At 40.3% G+C, this 19305-nt stretch overlaps 1 protein-coding gene across 2 annotated transcripts in view; it reads right to left on the minus strand.

Annotated features, from left to right (window-relative positions):
- The window catches only part of LOC128663806 (very-long-chain 3-oxoacyl-CoA reductase), a 113627-nt gene that overhangs the window by 70249 nt on the left and 24073 nt on the right, over positions 1 to 19305 (minus strand). For both annotated transcript variants that reach the window (XM_053718324.1, XM_053718323.1), the window contains exons 2-3: positions 8965 to 9011; positions 8812 to 8887 (exon numbers count right to left, since the gene is read on the minus strand). In XM_053718324.1, the coding sequence (XP_053574299.1) occupies positions 8812 to 8887; positions 8965 to 9011 (123 nt within the window). The remainder of the gene's footprint in view (positions 1 to 8811; positions 8888 to 8964; positions 9012 to 19305) is intronic.

Consider the following 19305-nt stretch of genomic DNA (forward strand, 5'->3'; position numbering starts at 1 on the left):
CCTGTAAATCTATTGTAGACATATAATGCCCTTGCTGAACAAAAGGCAGGATAGTCCTTACAGCTACCATTTTGAATGTTGGTATCCTTACATAACGATTCAATATTTTTAGATCCAGATCTGGTCTGAAGGAATTCTCCTTCTTTGGTACAATGAAGAGATTTGAATAAAACCCCAGCCCCTGTTCCAGAACTGGAACTGGCATAATTACTCCAGCCAACTCTAGATCTGAAACACATTTCAGAAATGCTTGAGCCTTCGCTGGATTTACTGGGACACGGGAAAGAAAAAATCTCTTTGCAGGAGGCCTTATCTTGAAGCCAATTCTGTACCCTTCTGAAACAATGTTCTGAATCCAAAGATTGTGAACGGAATTGATCCAAATTTCTTTGAAAAAACGTAATCTGCCCCCTACCAGCTGAGCTGGAATGAGGGCCGCACCTTCATGTGGACTTAGGAGCTGGCTTTGATTTTCTAAAAGGCTTGGATTTATTCCAGACTGGAGATGGTTTCCAAACTGATACTGCTCCTGAGGATGAAGGATCAGGCTTTTGTTCCTTGTTGTGACGAAAGGAACGAAAACGATTATTAGACCTAAATTTACCTTTAGATTTTTTATCCTGTGGTAAAAAAAGTTCCTTTCCCTCCAGTAACAGTTGAGATAATAGAATCCAACTGAGAACCAAATAATTTATTACCCTGGAAAGAAAGGGAAAGCAGAGTAGACTTAGAAGACATATCAGCATTCCAAGTTTTAAGCCATAAAGCTCTTCTAGCTAAAATAGCTAGAGACATATACCTGACATCAACTCTAATGATATCAAAGATGGCATCATAAATAAAATTATTAGCATGTTGAAGAAGAATAATAATGCTATGAGAATTATGATCTGTTACTTGTTGCGCTAAAGCTTCTAACCAAAAAGTTGAAGCTGCAGCAACATCCGCTAAAGATATAGCAGGTCTAAGAAGATTACCTGAACACAAGTAAGCTTTTCTTAGAAAGGATTCAATTTTCCTATCTAAAGGATCCTTAAAGGAAGTACCATCTGCCGTAGGAATAGTAGTATGCTTAGCAAGAGTAGAGACAGCCCCATCAACCTTAGGGATTTTGTCCCAAAACTCTAATCTGTCAGATGGCACAGGATATAATTGCTTAAAACGTTTAGAAGGAGTAAATGAATTACCCAAATTATTCCATTCCCTGGAAATTACTTCAGAAATAGCACCAGGGACAGGAAAAACTTCTGGAATAACTACAGGAGATTTAAAAACCTTATCTAAACGTTTAGATTTAGTATCAAGAGGACCAGAATCCTCAATTTCTAATGCAATTAGGACTTCTTTAAGTAAAGAACGAATAAATTCCATTTTAAATAAATATGAAGATTTATCAGCATCAACCTCTGAGACAGAATCCTCTGAACCAGAAGAACTATTATCAGAAACAGAATGATGATGTTCATTTAAAAATTCATCTGAAAAATGAGAAGTTTTAAAAGACTTTTTACATTTACTAGAAGGAGGAATAACAGACATAGCCTTCTTAATGGATTTAGAAACAAAATCTCTTATGTTATCAGGAACACTCTGAGTATTAGATGTTGACGGAACAGCAACAGGTAATGTAACTTTACTAAAGGAAATATTATCTGCATTAACAAGTTTGTCATGACATTCAATACAAACAACAGCTGGAGGAACAGCTACCAAAAGTTTACAGCAGATACACTTAGCTTTGGTAGCTCCAGCACCAGGCAGCGATTTTCCAGAAGTATCTTCTGACTCAGTTTCAACGTCGGACATCTTGCAATATGTAATAGAAAAAACAACATATAAAGCAAAATCGATCAAATTCCTTAAATGACAGTTTCAGGAATGGGAAAAAATGCCAGTGAACAAGCTTCTAGCAACCAGAAGCAATAAATAATGAGACTTAAATAATGTGGAGACAATAGTGACGCCCATATTTTTTTAGCGCCAAAAAAGACGCCCACATTATTTGGCGCCTAAATGCTTTTGGCGCCAAAAATGACGCCACATCCGGAACGCCGACACCTTTGGCGCAAAAGAACGTAAAAAATGACGCAACTTCCGGCGACACGTATGACGCCGGAAACAGAAATTTTTTTTGCGCCAAAAAAGTCCGCGCCAAGAATGACGCAATAAAATGAAGCATTTTCAGCCCCCGCGAGCCTAACAGCCCACAGGGAAAAGTCAAATTTTAAGGTAAGAAAAAAATGATTTATTCAAATGCATTATCCCAAATATGAAACTGACTGTCTGAAAAACATAATTTATGTAAGAACTTACCTGATAAATTCATTTCTTTCATATTAGCAAGAGTCCATGAGCTAGTGACGTATGAGATATACATTCCTACCAGGAGGGGCAAAGTTTCCCAAACCTTAAAATGCCTATAAATACACCCCTCACCACACCCACAATTCAGTTTAACGAATAGCCAAGAAGTGGGGTGATAAAAAAGTGCGAAAGCATATAAAATAAGGAATTGGAATAATTGTGCTTTATACAAAAAAATCATAACCACCACAAAAAGGGTGGGCCTCATGGACTCTTGCTAATATGAAAGAAATGAATTTATCAGGTAAGTTCTTACATAAATTATGTTTTCTTTCATGTAATTAGCAAGAGTCCATGAGCTAGTGACGTATGGGATAATGATTACCCAAGATGTGGATCTTTCCACACAAGAGTCACTAGAGAGGGAGGGATAAAATAAAGACAGCCAATTCCTGCTGAAAATAATCCACACCCAAAATAAAGTTTAATAAAAAACATAAGCAGAAGATTCAGACTGAAACCGCTGCCTGAAGTACTTTTCTACCAAAAATTGCTTCAGAAGAAGAAAATACATCAAAAAGGTAGAATTGAAAAAGTATGCAAAGAGGACCAAGTTGCTGCTTTGCAAATCTGATCAACCGAAGCTTCATTCCTAAACGCCCAGGAAGTAGAAACTGACCTGGTAGAATGAGCTGTAATCCTCTGAGGCGGAGTTTTACCCGACTCAACATAGGCAAGATGAATTAAAGATTTCAACCAAGATGCCAAAGAAATGGCAGAAGCTGTCTGGCCTTTTCTAGAACCGGAAAAGATAACAAATAGACTAGAAGTCTTTCGGAAAGACTTAGTAGCTTCAACATAATATTTCAAAGCTCTAACAACATGCAAAGAATGCAATGCTTTCTCCTTAGAATTCTTAAGATTAGGACATAATGAAGGAACCACAATTTCTCTACTAATGTTGTTGGAAATCACAACTTTAGGTAAAAATTCAAAAGAAGTTCGCAACACCGCCTTATCCTGATGAAAAATCAGAAAAGGAGACTCACAAGAAAAGAGCAGATAATTCAGAAACTCTTCTGGCAGAAGAGATGGCCAAAAGGAACAAAACTTCCCAAGAAAGTAATTTAATGACAAATGAATGCATAGGTTCAAAGGGAGGAGCTTGAAGAGCTCCCAGAACCAAAATCAAACTCCAAGGAGGAGAAATTGACTTAATGACAGGTTTTATACGAACCAAAGCTTGTACAAAACAATGAATATCAGGAAGAATAGCAATCTTTCTGTGAAAAAGAACAGAAAGAGCAGAGATTTGTCATTTCAAGGAACTTGCAGACAAACCCTTATCTAAACCATCCTGAAGAAACTGAAAAAAATTCTCGGCATTCTAAAAGAATGCCAAGAAAAATGATGAGAAAGACACCAAAAAATATAAGTCTTCCAGACTCTATAATATATCTCTCTAGATACAGATTTACGAGCCTGTAACATAGTATTAATCACAGAGTCAGAGAAATCTCTTTGACCAAGAATCAAGCGTTCAATCTCCATACCTATAAATTTAAGGATTTCAGATCCTGATGGAAAAAAGGGCCTTGCGACAGAAAGTCTGGTCTAACGGAAGAGTCCATGGTTGGCAAGAGGCCATCCGGACAAGATCCGCATACCAAACCTGTGAGGCCATGCTGGAGCTACCAGCAGAACAAACAAGCATTCCTTCAGTATCTTGGAGATTACTCTTGGAAGAAGAACTAGAGGCGGAAAAATATAGGCAGGATGATACTTCCAAGGAAGTGAAAATGCATCCACTGCCTCCGCCTGAGGATCCCGGGATCTGGACAGATATCTGGGAAGTTTCTTGTTTAGATGAGACGCCATCAGATCTATTTCTGGAAGTTCCCACATTTGAACAATCTGAAGAAATACCTCTGGGTGAAGAGACCATTCGCCCGGATGGAACATTTGGCGGCTGAGATAATCCGCTTCCCAATTGTCTACACCTGGGGTATAAACCGCAGAGATTAGACAGGAGCTGGATTCCGCCCAAACCAAAAAAATTTGAGATACTTCTTTCATAGCCAGAGGACTGTGAGTCCCTCCTTGATGATTGATGTATGCCACAGTTGTGACATTGTCTGTCTGAAAACAAATGAACGATTCTCTCTACAGAAGAGGCCAAAACTGAAGAGCTCTGAAAATTGCACGGAGTTCCAAAATATTGATCGGTAATCTCATCTCCTGAGATTCCCAAACTCCTTGTGCCGTCAGAGATCCCCACACAGCTCCCCAACCTGTGAGACTTGTATCTGTTGAAATTACAGTCCAGGTCGGAAGCACAAAAAGAAGCCCCCTAAATTAAACAATGGTGATCTGTCCACCACGTTAGAGAGTGTCGAACAATCGGTTTTTAAAGATATAAATTGAGATATCTTTGTGTAATCCTTGCACCATTGATTCAGCATACAGAGCTGAAGAGGTCGCATGTGAAAACGAGCAAAGGGGATCGCGTCCGATGCAGCAGTCATAAGACCTAGAATTTCCATGCATAAGGTTACCGAAGGGAATGATTGTGACTGAAGGTTTCGACAAGCTGAAATCAATTTTAGACGTCTTTTGTCTGTTAAAGACAGAGTCATGGACACTGAATCTATCTGGAAACCCAGAAAGGTTACCCTTGACTGAGGAATCAATGAACTTTTTGGTAAATTGATCCTCCAACCATGATCTTGAAGAAACAACACAAATCGATTCGCATGAGATTCTTCGAATGAGAAGACTGAGCAAATACCAAGATAATCGTCCAAATAAGGAAATACCAAAACCCCGTTCTCTGAATACAGAAAGAAGGGCACCGAGAATCTTTGAAAAAAATTCTTGGAACTGAGGCTAGGCCAAACGGTAGAGCCACAAAACTGGTAATGCTTGTCTAAAAAGAGAATCTCAGACACTAAAAATGATCTGGATGAATCGGAATATGCAGATACACATCCTGTAAATCTATTGTAGACATATAATGCCCTTACTAAACAAAAGGCAGAATAGTCCTACAGTAACCATCTTGAATGTTGGTATCCTTACATAACGATTCAATATTGATAGATCCGGAACTGGTCTGAAGGAATTGACCTTCTTTGGTACAATGAAGAGATAAAATAAAACCCTAGTCCCTGTTCCAGAACTGGAACTGGCATAATTACTCCAGCCAACTCTAGATCTGAAACACATTTCAGAAATGCTGAGCCTTGCTGTGTTAACTGGGACACGGGAAAGAGAAAAAATCTCTTAGCAGGAGGCCTTAACTTGAAGCCAATTCTGTACCTTTCTGAAACAATGTTCTGAAACCAGAGATTGAGAACGGAATTGATCCAAATTCCTTTGAAGAAAACGTAATCTGCCCCATACCAGCTGAACTGGAAAAAAGGGCCGCACCTTCATGGGTACTTAGGAGCTGACTATAGGTTTCTATAAGGCTTGGATATATTCCAAACTGGAAAAAGTTTCCAAACTGATACCGCTCCTGAGGATGAAGGATCAGGCTTTTGTTCCTTATTATGAAAAAAAGAACGAAAAAATGATTATTACCCTGGACAGAAAGGGAAAACAAAGTTGACTTAGAAGACATATCAGCATTCCAAGTTTAATCCATAAAGCTTTTCTAGCTAAAATAGCTAGAGACATATACCTGACATCAACACTAATGATATCAAAAGATGGTATCACCAATAAAATTATTAGCATGTTATAGAATAATAATAATGCTATAAAATTATGATCTGTTACTTGTTGTGCTAAAACTTCTAACCAAAAAGTTGAAGCTGCAGCAACATCCGGTAAAAATATAGCAGGTCTAAGAAGATTACCTGAACATAAGTAAACTTTTCTTAGAAAGGATTCAATTTTCTTATCTAAAGGATCCTTAAATTTAGTACTATCTGCCGTAGAAATAGTAGTACATTTTAGCAGGAATAGAGACAGCCCCAAACCTTAGGGATTTTGTCCCAAAAAACTCTAATCTGTCAGATGGCACAGGATATAATTGCTTAAACGTTTAGAAGGAGTAAAAGAATTACCCAAATTATTCCATTCCCTGGAAATTACTTCAGAAAAAACATCAGGGAGATTAAACACTTCTGGAATAACTACAGGAGATTTAAAAACCCTATTTAAACGTTTGGATTCAGTATCAAGAGGACCAGAATCCTCTATATCTAAAGCAATTAATACTTCTTTAAAATAAAGAACGAATAAATTCCATCTTGAACAAATACAAAGATTTATCAGCATCAACCTCTGAGACAGAAACCTCTGAACCAGAAGAACCATTATCAGTATCAGAATGATGATGTTCATTTAAAAATTCATCTGAAAAAAAGAGAAGTTTTAAAGGACTTTTATGTAAACTAGAAGGAGAAATAACAGACATAGCCTTCTAAATGGATTTAAAAAATAAAATCTCTTATGTTTATCAGGAACACTCTGAAATTTAGATGTTGACGGAACAGCAACAGGTAATATAACAGTACTAAAGGAAATTTTATCTGCATTAATAAGTTTGTCATGACATGCAATACAAACAACAGCTGGAGAAACAGATACCAAAAATTTATAGCAGATACACTTAGCTTGGTAGCTCCAGCCCCGGCAGTGATTTTCCTAAAGTATCTTCTGACTCAGTTGCAACGTGGAACATCTTGCAATATGTAATAGAAAAAACAACATATAAAGCAAAATTGAACAAAAACCTTAAATGACAGTTTCAGGAATGGGAAAAAAATGCCAGTGAACAAGCTTCTAGCAACCAGAAGCAATAAATAATGAGACTTAAATAATGTGGAGACAAAAGCGACGCCCATATTTTTTTAGCGCCAAACAAGACGCCCACATTATTTGGCGCCTAAATGCTTTTGGCGCCAAAAATGACGCCACATCCGGAACGCCGACATTTTTGGCGCAAAATAACATCAAAAAAATGACGCAACTTCCGGCGACACGTATGACGCCGGAAACAGAAAAGAATTTTTGCGCCAAAAAAATCCGCGCCAAGAATGATGCAATAAAATGAAGCATTTTCAGCCCCCGCGAGCCTAACAGCCCACAGGGAAAAAAGAGTCAAATTTTTGAAAGGTAAGAAAAAATGATTAATTCAAATGCATTATCCCAAATATGAAACTGATTGTCTGAAAAATAAGGAAAGTTGAACATTCTGAGTCAAGGCAAATAAATGTTTGAATACATATATTTAGAACTTTATAAACAAAGTGCCCAACCATAGCTTAGAGTGTCACAGAAAATAAGATTTACTTACCCCAGGACACTCATCTACATGTTTGTAGAAAGCCAAACCAGTACTGAAACGAGAATCAGCAGAGGTAATGGTATATATAAGAGTATATCGTCGATCTGAAAAGGGAGGTAAGAGATGAATCTCTACGACCGATAACAGAGAACCTATGAAATAGACCCCGTAGAAGGAGATCACTGCATTCAAATAGGCAATACTCTCCTCACATCCCTCTGACATTCACTGCACGCTGAGAGGAAAACCGGGCTCCAACTTGCTGCGGAGCGCATATCAACGTAGAATCTAGCACAAACTTACTTCACCACCTCCATCAGAGGCAAAGTTTGTAAAACTGAATTGTGGGTGTGGTGAGGGGTGTATTTATAGGCATTTTAAGGTTTGGGAAACTTTGCCCCTCCTGGTAGGAATGTATATCTCATACGTCACTAGCTCATGGACTCTTGCTAATTACATGAAAGAAATAAGGAATGTTGAACATTCTGAGTCAAGGCAAATAAATGTTTGAATACATATATTTAGAACTTTATAAAAAAGTGCCCAACCATAGCTTAGAGTGTCACAGAAAATAAGACTTACTTACCCCAGGACACTCATGTTGTAGAAAGCCAAATCAGTACTGAAATGAAAATCAGCAGAGGTAATGGTATATATATAAGAGTATATCGTCGATCTGAAAAGGGAGGTAAGAGATGAATCTCTACGACCGATAACAGAGAACCTATGAAATAGACCCCGTAGAAGGAGATCATTGAATTCAAATAGGCAATACTCTCCTCACATCCCTCTGACATTCACTGCACGCTGAGAGGAAAACCGGGCTCCAACCTGCTGCGGAGCGCATATCAACGTAGAATCTAGCACAAACTTACTTCACCACCTCCATAGGAGGCAAAGTTTGTAAAACTGATTTGTGGGTGTGGTGAGGGGTGTATTTATAGGCATTTTGAGGTTTGGGAAACTTTTCCCCTCCTGGTAGGAATGTATATCCCATACGTCACTAGCTCATGGACTCTTGCTAATTACATGAAAGAAATATATATATATATATATATATATATATATATATATATATATATATATATATATATATATATATATACACACATACAATATTAATTGTGAGGGAGGATGGAAGTCTTGGTGAGTTCCCACACTTTTTTTTCTGGAGGACTTGACCCCAGTATAAAATGTATTCAAATTCTTACCTATTTCTTTTGATACCTTCTGCAGCTTCTCCAGAGTCCGACTGATGAGAACAATATTTAATCCCCTTCTGGCCAACTATAGAAAGGAGAAAAGTATGTAAGTTCTATAGAAATATAGTTTTATAGGCAGACAGATAAAACCCTAATAATTACCTCCTCGGCATAAGCTTTTCCAATGCCATCTGTTGCGCCTGTTACAACTGTATGAAGAGAGAAGAGTAGAATGTTAATAAGCATAGAAAATTTGTGACAGAAATGCTCACTTGGCCAATTTAACTGTAATTTTGATTAAAAGGGTTGTCCAATCTTTTCTTTTGAGGGGACAAAATTGATTTTTTTTCCCACTGGACCAGTGAGCAAATTTTTAAAACTTTATTGATTGAAACAGATATGATATGATAACATAATATATAAAAACACACATATAAATAGGGGGAAAATATTGATATATTTGCTTTTTTGACTATTGGATACTGTGCACACAATGGCGGATTATGTATGCACAAATTTTACAATTTTGGGTGAAATTTGTGACGTTGATGGGCAGACTGTATAAATATATTTCACTTTGTTAATACTCTGGTCAGTCTGAGGAAGGGGATTGAAATTCCCCAAATTTTCACTAAATAAGTAGCGCTTGCAATTTTAAACAACTTTCCAATTGACTTTTATCATCAAATTTGCTTTGTTCTCTTGGTATTCTTTTTGAAAGCTAAACCTAGGTTTGCTCATATGTTAATTTCTAAGTCCTTGAAGGCCGCCTCGTATCAAAGTGCATTTTTACAGTTTTTCACAGATAGACAGCGCTAGTTCATGTGTGCCATATATATAACATTGTGCTAACTCCAGTGGAGTTATATTTGAGTTAGCACTGATTGGCTAAAATGCATGTCTGTCAAAAGAACAGAAATAAGGGGGCAGTCTACAGAGGCATAGACACAAGGTAATTACAGAGGTAAAAGTGTATTAATATAACAGTGTTAGCTGTGCAAAACTGAGGAAGGGGCAATAAAGGGATTATCTATCTTTTTAAACAATAAATATTCTGGAGTAGACTGTCCCTTTAATTTGACTGGCACAAGTTCTAATATCTGCTGTCTACTTGCTGCAGTGACAGTGCACACATCAAATCTGTTCTCTGTTTTCAAAATCTCTAACAATATATATGCTAATAAAATGTAAGTAAGAAAGGACCCAAGTTCTGTCAGACACATCCAGTATATTATGCAGTTTGTAGAAGAGGTGTGTCAGGTTGGGCAAGATCTGTAGCTGTACATTAAATCCAATTTGATCCTCATTGTACAGGTATGTATTGTGCTCTTTAATACCTTCTTATGTTTGCCCTTCCCAAGGCTGCTGGGATTTTTTTTTTCAACATTATTTCTATTAAGCAGGACTTAAAAAAACTCTTCAATCATAAAGTGAGATAGACATCGACCTTAAAGTTTTATAATTCAAATAGAGTGTGCAGTTTTAAACTTCCTGCTTTACTTCTATTGTCAAATGTACCTCTTTATCTCTGTTTACTTTGTCAAAACATAGTAGGCCCAGGTACATGCATATGTCTTGGCAGTGGTGCTTAAAACAATGTATAACACTGTTACAAACACTGTTGCTATTCAGTACTCAACAGGTCAACACATGCGCACTCATAAGCATAAGTATGTTAGTGTAACATTATATTGAGGCAAAAATAATTCTAAAGAGGATTACTGGCCACGATTATTAAGGGGATTCGGCCCCATCGACTGCAGGTTCGCACGAGCAAGCTTGCAGTCGAGATTTAACAACCCTATCCTCCACCTGTTATGTGGCGGATATCAATCTCCCCTGACTTTTCTGACCAGGGAGCTTAACAGCTCCTGCCCTCACGTGATTGGCTGCGAGCTGGCAGGGGTGGTTGCTCACGAGTGCACGTGTGTGATGATAAATGGGGGCAGATGATTGCTGCCCACCAAAGGCGTTGCCGGGAGGACATGGGTGAGGATGTATGCCCCTGTCCACCAGTATTATGATAAATCTAGCCCACAAAGCACTTTAGAGGCAGCCTGTAGAAATAGTGCGAAAGACGACATGTAGTTGTCATCCACAAAATACCTAGAGTGCTGATGGTGACTAAGTGTCGTCTTCTGGGGCACTTTTGTGCCTCTGCAGTCATCTGTGGATGCTGGTGATGTTACCAAGCCCCAGAAATTTAGAAATACTGGGCTGCCGCAGGCTGGATTAGGGAGCTGGATGGGGGGGGGGGTGAGTATTAAAATCTCTTAATCTCATCTCCCTTAAGGCACAGAAACCCCCAAGAAAAATACCCACACGTATTGCAGGCTGGGGATCCCTTGGTGCGTATAACAGCTCATCAAAAAGGTCTGGAGACGACAGAAGCCTCTCTTTAACTAAAGTCCCTATATTGGTTTTAAAACCCAGGCAAACACTCTGGTAACAGTGATCTCCTGGAGTAAATAAAATGTGCATTTCTTTGCATAAAGGCTCATGGTCGCCCTATGTGCAGATTAAAGTTAAATAAATATACCCAAAGCCACTTATTTATATGAGGATATATCCATCTTTAAAATGAAGGTACCATTGATGGACTTATAGTTAGGTGATCACTGATGTGAATAGGTGTGCAGGATAAGCCCCCAAAAGCCATTGTATAGATAGCTACTCATTGTATGCATAATATGTATTGTGCTTAGATGTAAAAAAAAAATGGTCTTGCCGGAAACAGGAGTTAAGAAGCTCGTACGCCACCTCTGAGGCGGCGTACAGCATTCAGCCTGATCACATATGATCGGGTTGATTGACAGCCCCTGCTAGCGGCCGATTGTCCGCAAATCTGCAGGGAGCAGCATTGCACAAGCATTTCACCAGAACTGCTTGTGCAATGTTAAATGCTGACAGCGTATTCTGTTGGCATTCAGCGATGTCGGGCGGACATGATTGCTACAGCGGATCATGTCCATCCGACTCTTAATAAATTTCGGCCTCATGAATTAACCCCTTAACGACACATGTCGTACAGGGTACGTCGCACACAACCTGGTCTTTAAAGACCAGCGACGTACCCTGTACGACATCAGGGTTTAAAGCGGCTGGAAGCGATCCTGATCGCTTCCAGCCGCTTTCAAGGTATTGCTGTGATGCCTCGACATTGAGGCATCACTGCAATACCTTTTTTCCAAAACCGATGCAGAGAGAGCCACTCTGTGGCCCTCTCTGCACCGGTAGCGATGGGCCCGATCGTTGGTGGGTGGGAGCAGCTGCAGGGAGGCGGGTGGGCGGCCCATCGCTACCCGGCATCCGGTTCCTGAATGTGCAATGTGCACGCCGGGTGCCGGGAGCGTGCAGGGCCGCAGGGAGCGCACGTGCGCGCGCATATGTGCGCACGATCGCGTAAAAGCCACTGCCACCAATGAATTTATGAATGGGGGAGAGGGAGGGGGGGAAATAATTTTCAAAAGGATCTGGGAGGGGGAGAGGGAGGAGGGTATTAGGGGGGGGGCAGCTACACTACAGAAAACATTTAATTACATGCAAAAAAGTAAAAGAAAACATTTTTTGGAGGCAAATTGGGTACTGGCAGAGAGCTGCCAGATGGCAGCAAATAGGATGTGGGCAAGTGTTATAGAGCTGTTTGGGGGGGATCAGAGAGGTTAGGGGCTAAGGGGGGGTCCATCACAGCTAAACAGATATTTAAAAAAAAAAAAAAATTCATAAAAAAAAAAAAAAGCCTTTTATTTTAGTACTGGCAGAGTTTCTGCCAGTACTTAAGATGGCGGGGACAATTGTGGGGTGGGGGAGGGAAGAGAGATGTTTGGGAGGGATCAGGGGGTGGGATCTCTCAGGTGGGAGGCTGATCTCTACACTAAAGCTAAAATTAACCCTGCAAGCTCCCTACAAGCTATCTAATTAACCCCTGCACTGCTGGGCATAATACACGTGTGATGCGCAGCAGCATTTAGCAGCCTTCTAATTACCAAAAAGCAACACAAAAGCCATATATGTCTGCTATTTCTGAACAAAGGGGATCCCAGAGAAGCATTTACAACCATTTATGCCATAATTGCACAAGTTGTTTGTAAATAATTTCAGTGAGAAACCTAAAATTGTAAAAAATGTAACATTTTTTTTTATTTGATCGCATTTGGCGGTGACATGGTGGCATGAAATATACCAAGATGGGCCTAGATCAATACTTGGGGTTGTCTACTACACTACACTAAAGCTAAAATTAACCCTAGAAGCTCCCTACATGCTCCCTAATTAACCCCTTCACTGCTGGGCATAATACATGTGTGGTGCGCAGTGGCATTTAGCGGCCTTCTAATTACCAAAAAGCAACGCCAAAGCCATATATGTCTGCTATTTATGAACAAAGGGGATCCCAGAGAAGCGTTTACAAGCATTTATGCCATAATTGCACAAGTTGTTTGCAAATAATTTCAGTGAGAAACCTAAAGTTTGTGAAAAAAATTATGAAAAAGTGAATTTTTTCTTTATTTGATCTCATTTGGCGGTGAAATGGTGGCATGAAATATACCAAAATGGGCCTAGAACATTACTTTGGGATGTCTTCTAAAAAAATATATATACACATGTCAAGGGATATTCAGGGATTCATGAAAAATATCAGTGTCCCAATGTAACTAGCGCTAATTTTGAAAAAAAGTGGTTTGGAAATAGCAAAGTGCTACTTGTACTTATTGCCCTATAACTTGCGAAAAACGCAAAGAACATGTAAATATTGGGTATTTCTAAACTCAGGACAAAATTTAGAAACTATTTAGCATGGGTGTTTTTTGGTGGTTGTAGATGTGTAACAGATTTTGGGGGTCAAAGTTAGAAAAAGTGTGTTTTTTTCCATTTTTTCCTCATATTTTATAAATTTTTTTATAGTAAATTATAAGATATGATGAAAATAATGGTATCTTTAGAAAGTCCATTTAATGGCGAGAAAAACGGTATATAATATGTGTGGGTACAGTAAATGAGTAAGAGGAAAATTACAGCTAAACACAAACACCGCAGAAATGTAAAAATAGCCCTGGTCCTTAAGGGAAAGAAATTGAAAAATGGCCGTGTCCTTAAGGGGTTAATCTTCATTTCTGCACATTTTAGAAAGGTTGCATAATACAATTTATTACTATAAATTCATAAACATTTTTGACTGTAGAGAATAGAAAAGAATATTGCTTACAACCTTGTTTATTAAAATGTGAATACAAAACATAATTTATGCTTACCTGATAAATTTATTTCTCTTGTGATGTATGGAGTCCACGGATTCATCCTTACTTGTGGGATATTCTCCTCCCCTACAGGAAGTGGCAAAGAGAGCACCCACAGCAGAGCAGCCTATATAGCTCCCCCCTTAGCTCCACCCCCCAGTCATTCGACCGAAGGCTAGGAAGAAAAAGGAGAAACCATAGGGTGCAGTGGTGACTGAAAGTTTAAAAATAAAAATATATATGCCTGTCTTAAAAAACAGGGCGGGCCGTGGACTCAATACATCACAAGAGAAATAAATTTATCAGGTAAGCATAAATTATGTTTTCTCTTGTAAGATGTATCGAGTCCACGGATTCATCCTTACTTGTGGGATACCAATACCAAAGCTTTAGGACACGGATGAAGGGAGGGACAAGACAGGGACCTTAAACGGAAGGCACCACTGCTTGTAGAACCTTCCTCCCAAAAATAGCCTCCGAAGAAGCAAAAGTATCGAATTTGTAAAATTTGGAAAAAGTATGAAGCGAAGACCAAGTCGCCGCCTTACAAATCTGCTCAACAGAAGCCTCATTTTTAAAAGCCCATGTGGAAGCCACAGCTCTAGTAGAATGAGCAGTAATCCTTTCAGGAGGCTGCCGTCCAGCAGTCTCATAGGCCAAACGGATGATGCTTTTCAGCCAAAAGGAAAGAGAGGTAGCCGTAGCCCTTTGACCTCTCCGTTTACCAGAATAAACAACAAACAAAGAAGATGTTTGACGGAAATCTTTAGTTGCTTGTAAGTAGAATTTTAAAGCACGAACCACATCAAGATTGTGTAACAGACGTTCCTTCTTAGATGAAGGATAAGGACACAAAGAAGGAACCACAATCTCTTGATTGATATTCTTATTAGAAACAACCTTTGGAAGAAACCCAGGTTTGGTACGTAAAACCACCTTATCTGCATGGAAAACAAGGTAAGGGGAATCACATTGTAAAGCAGATAGCTCAGAAACTCTTCGAGCCGAAGAGATAGCTACTAAAAACAAAACTTTCCAAGATAGAAGCTTAATATCTATGGGATGCATAGGTTCAAATGGAACCCCTTGAAGAACTTTAAGAACTAAGTTAAGGCTCCATGGCGGAGCAACAGTTTTAAATACAGGCTTTATTCTGACCAAAGCCTGACTAAATGCTTTAACGTCTGGGACATCTGCCAGACGTTTGTGAAGTAGAATAACCTTTGGATTCACACCAATAAAGATATTTGCACCAAATCTTATGATAAATCTTCCTGGTGACAGGCTTTCTAGCCTGAATCAGGGTATCAATGACCGATTCAGAGAAACCATGCTTTGATAAAATCATGCGTTCAATCTCCAACAGTCAGACGCAGAGAAATTAGATTTGGATGCGTGAACGGGCCTTGAATTAGAAGGTCCCACCTCATTGGCAGAGTCCACAGTGGAACCGAGGACATGTCCACTAGGTCTGCATACCAAGTCCTGCGTGGCCACGCAGGAGCTATCAGAATTATCGAAGCTCTCTCCTGCTTGATTCTGGCAAACAGACGTGGGAGGAGAGGAAACGGTGGAAATACATAAGCCAGATTGAAGGACCAAGGCACTGCTAGAGCATCTATCAGTACTGCCTTGGGATCCCGGGACCTGGACCCGTAACGAGGAAGTTTGGCATTCTGACGAGACGCCCTCAGATCCAATTCTGGTGTGCCCCATAGCTGAATCAGCTGGGCAAATACCTCCGGATGGAGTTCCCACTCCCCCGGATGAAGAGTCTGACGACTTAGAAAATCCGCCTCCCAGTTCTCTACTCCTGGGATGTGGATTGCTGAGAGATGGCAAGAGTGATCCTCTGCCCACCAGATTATTTTGGTTACCTCCATCATCGCTAGAGAACTCCTTGTTCCTCCCTAATGATTGATATAAGCTACAGTCGTGATGTTGTCCGACTTAAACCTGATGAATTTGGCCGCAGCAAGCTGAGGCCACACCTGAAGCGCATTGAAAATCGCTCTCAGTTCTAAAATGTTTATCGGGAGAGAGCTTCCTCCCGAGACCATAAGCCCTGTGCTTTCAGGTAATTCCAGACTGCACCCCAGCCTATCAGGCTGGCATCTGTCATTACAATGAGCCACTCTGGCCTGCGGAAGCACATTCCCTGAGACAGGTGGTCCTGAGACAACCACCAGAGAAGAGAATCTCTGGTCTCCTGGTCCAGATGCAGTTGAGGAGATAAGTCTGCATAATCCCCATTCCACTGTTTGAGCATGCATAGTTGCAGTGGTCTGAGGTGTAGACGGGCAAAAGGAACTATGTCCATTGCCGCTACCATGAGTCCGATTACCTCCATACACTGAGCCACTGATGGCCGAGGAATGGAATGAAGAGCTCAGCAAGTGGATAAGAGTTTTAACTTTCTGACCTCCGTCAGAAATATTCTCATTTCTACCGAGTCTATCAGAGTCCCTAGGAAGGAAACTCTTGTAAGAGGGAAGAGAGAACTTTTTTATGTTCACCTTCTACCCGTGAGATGTCAGAAAAGCCAAAACGATGTCTGTGTGAGACTTGGCTAGCTGGAAAGTCGACGCCTGAATTAAGATGTCATCTAGATAAGGCGCCACTGCTATGCCCCGTGGTCGTAGAACCACCACAAGGGACCCTAGCACCTTTGTGAAAATTCTGGGAGCCGAGGCCAACCCGAAAGGAAGGGCCACAAACTGGTAATGCCTGTTTAGAAAGGCGAATCTGAGGAATTGATGATGATCTCTGTGAATAGGGATGTGTAGATACGCATCCTTTAAGTCCACGGTAGTCATATATTGACCCTCCTGGATCAGAGGTAGAATAGTCCGAATAGTCTCCATCTTGAATGATGGAACTTTGAGGAACTTGTTTAGAATTTTGAGATCCAAGATTGGTCTGAAGGTTCCCTCTTTCTTGGGAACCACAAACAGGTTTGAATAAAACCCTAGCCCCTGTTCCTCCTTCGGGACTGGGCGAATCACCCCCATGGTATGTAGGTCTTCTACACAGCATAAGAACGCCTCTCTCTTTGTCTGGTTTACAGACAATCGAGAAATGTGAAATCTCCCCCTTGGAAGGGAGGCCTTGAATTCCAGAAGATATCCCTGGGACACAATTTCTAAAGGCCAGGGATCCTGAACATCTCTCGCCCAAGCCTGAGCGAAGAGAGAGAGTCTGCCCCCAACTAGATCCGGTACCGGATCGGGGGCTACCCCTTCATGCTGTCTTAGAGGCAGCTGCAGGCTTCTTGGCCTGTTTACCCCTGTTCCAAGCCTGGTTAGGTCTCCAGACTGACTTGGATTGGGCGAAATTCCCCTCTTGCTTTGTAGCAGAGGAAGCTGAAGCGGGACCACTCTTAAAGTTCCGAAAGGAACGAAAATTATTTTGTTTGGCCCTCATCTTATTTGATCTATCCTGAGGGAGGGCATGACCTTTCCCTCCAGTGATGTCTGAAATAATCTCCTTCAGTTCAGGCCTGAATAGGGTCTTACCTTTGAAAGGAATGTTCAAAAGTTTAGATTTAGATGACACATCAGCAGACCAGGACTTAAGCCATAACGCCCTGCGTGCTAAAATGGCAAAACCTGAATTCTTTGCCGCTAATTTAGCCAGTTGAAATGCGGCATCTGTAATAAAAGAATTAGCCAATTTAAGGGCCTTAATTCTGTCCATAATCTCCTCTAATGGAGTCTCCATTTGAAGAGCCTCCTCTAGAGCCTCAAACCAGAAAGCAGCTGCAGTCGTTACAGGAACAATGCACGCAATAGGTTGGAGAGAAAAACCTTGATGAACAAAAATTTCTTCAAGAGACCCTCTAATTTTTTATCCATAGGTTCTTGGAAAGTACAACTGTCTTTGATAGGTATAGTTGTACGCTTAGACAGAGTAGAAATAGCTCCCTCCACCTTAGGAACTGTCTGCCATGAGTCCCTTATGGTGTCAGATATGGGAAACATTTTCTTAAAAACAGGAGGGGGAGTGAACGGAATACCTGGTCTATCCCACTCCTTAGCAATAATATTCACAATCCTCTTAGGGACTGGAAAAACATCAGTGTAAACAGGAACCTCTAAGTATCTATCCATTTTACACAATTTCTCTGGGACCACTATAGGGTCACAATCATCTAGAGTTGCTAATACCTCCCTAAGCAATAAGCGGAGGTGTTCAAGCTTAAATTTAAAAGCCGTCATGTCAGAATCTGTCTGAGGAAGCGTCTTTCCTGAATCAGAAATTTCTCCCTCAGATAACAAATCCCTCGCCCCTTCAGAACATTGTGAGGGCATATCAGAAACGGCTACTAAAGAGTGAGACGGCTCAGCATTTTTCCTTAACCCAGAGCTGTCTCGCTTTCCTTGTAAACCAGGCAGTTTGGATAAAACCTCAGTGAGGGTTGTATTCATAACTGTGGCCATGTCTTGTAAAGTAAATGAATGTGACGCACTAGAGGTACTTGGCGTCACTTGTGCGGGCGTTACTGGTTGTGACACTTGGGGAGAGCTAGATGGCGAACCCTCATTTACTTCTGACTGAGAATCATCTATTGCTCTAATTTTAAGTACTAATATATGTTCTTTATAATTTACAGACATATCAGTACATTTGGGACACATTCTAAGAGGGGGTTCCACATTGGCTTCCAAACATATTGAACAAGGAGTTTCCTTGGTATCAGACATGTTAAACAGGTTAGTAATGTAACAAGCAAGCTTGGAAAACACTGTAATCAAAGAAAATAACACTTAGAAATAAAACGGTACTGTGCCTTTAAGAGAAAAAAAGCTGCACAAGTTCTTCAAAACAGTGTAAAAAAGCAGTAAACTTAACGAAATGTTTACAGTAGTATCTTACAGCCTTAGTAACCCTTAATGGCAAAACCGGATTGAAAAAATGTCAAAACCGGTAAAAAAGACTTTCAGCACCTTGCCACAGCTCTGCTGTGGTGCCTACCTGCCCTTCAGAATGATTTGTGGGGTGAAAAACCTCCTTTACAGCCCTCAAACACAGCAGGAACCTCTAGAAAAGCAGTTGGATGACTCTAAAGGAAAAGAAACTGCGCAACTGAGGCGCGAAAATAGGCCCCTCCCACCTCACTCGATGTTTTGAGGCCTATTAGAAAAACACCTGAGTGTCTCTTAATTAACTATGTGGGTTAAAAAACCCTAACACAAGCCACAATGACCCCTTCAGTCCCTTCAAAAAACGTTATAATTGCATAATTTACTGAACAAACAAAAAATGT

This window comes from Bombina bombina, chromosome 6 (genome assembly GCF_027579735.1).
Source record: "Bombina bombina isolate aBomBom1 chromosome 6, aBomBom1.pri, whole genome shotgun sequence".
NCBI classification, from domain to species: Eukaryota; Metazoa; Chordata; class Amphibia; order Anura; family Bombinatoridae; genus Bombina; species Bombina bombina.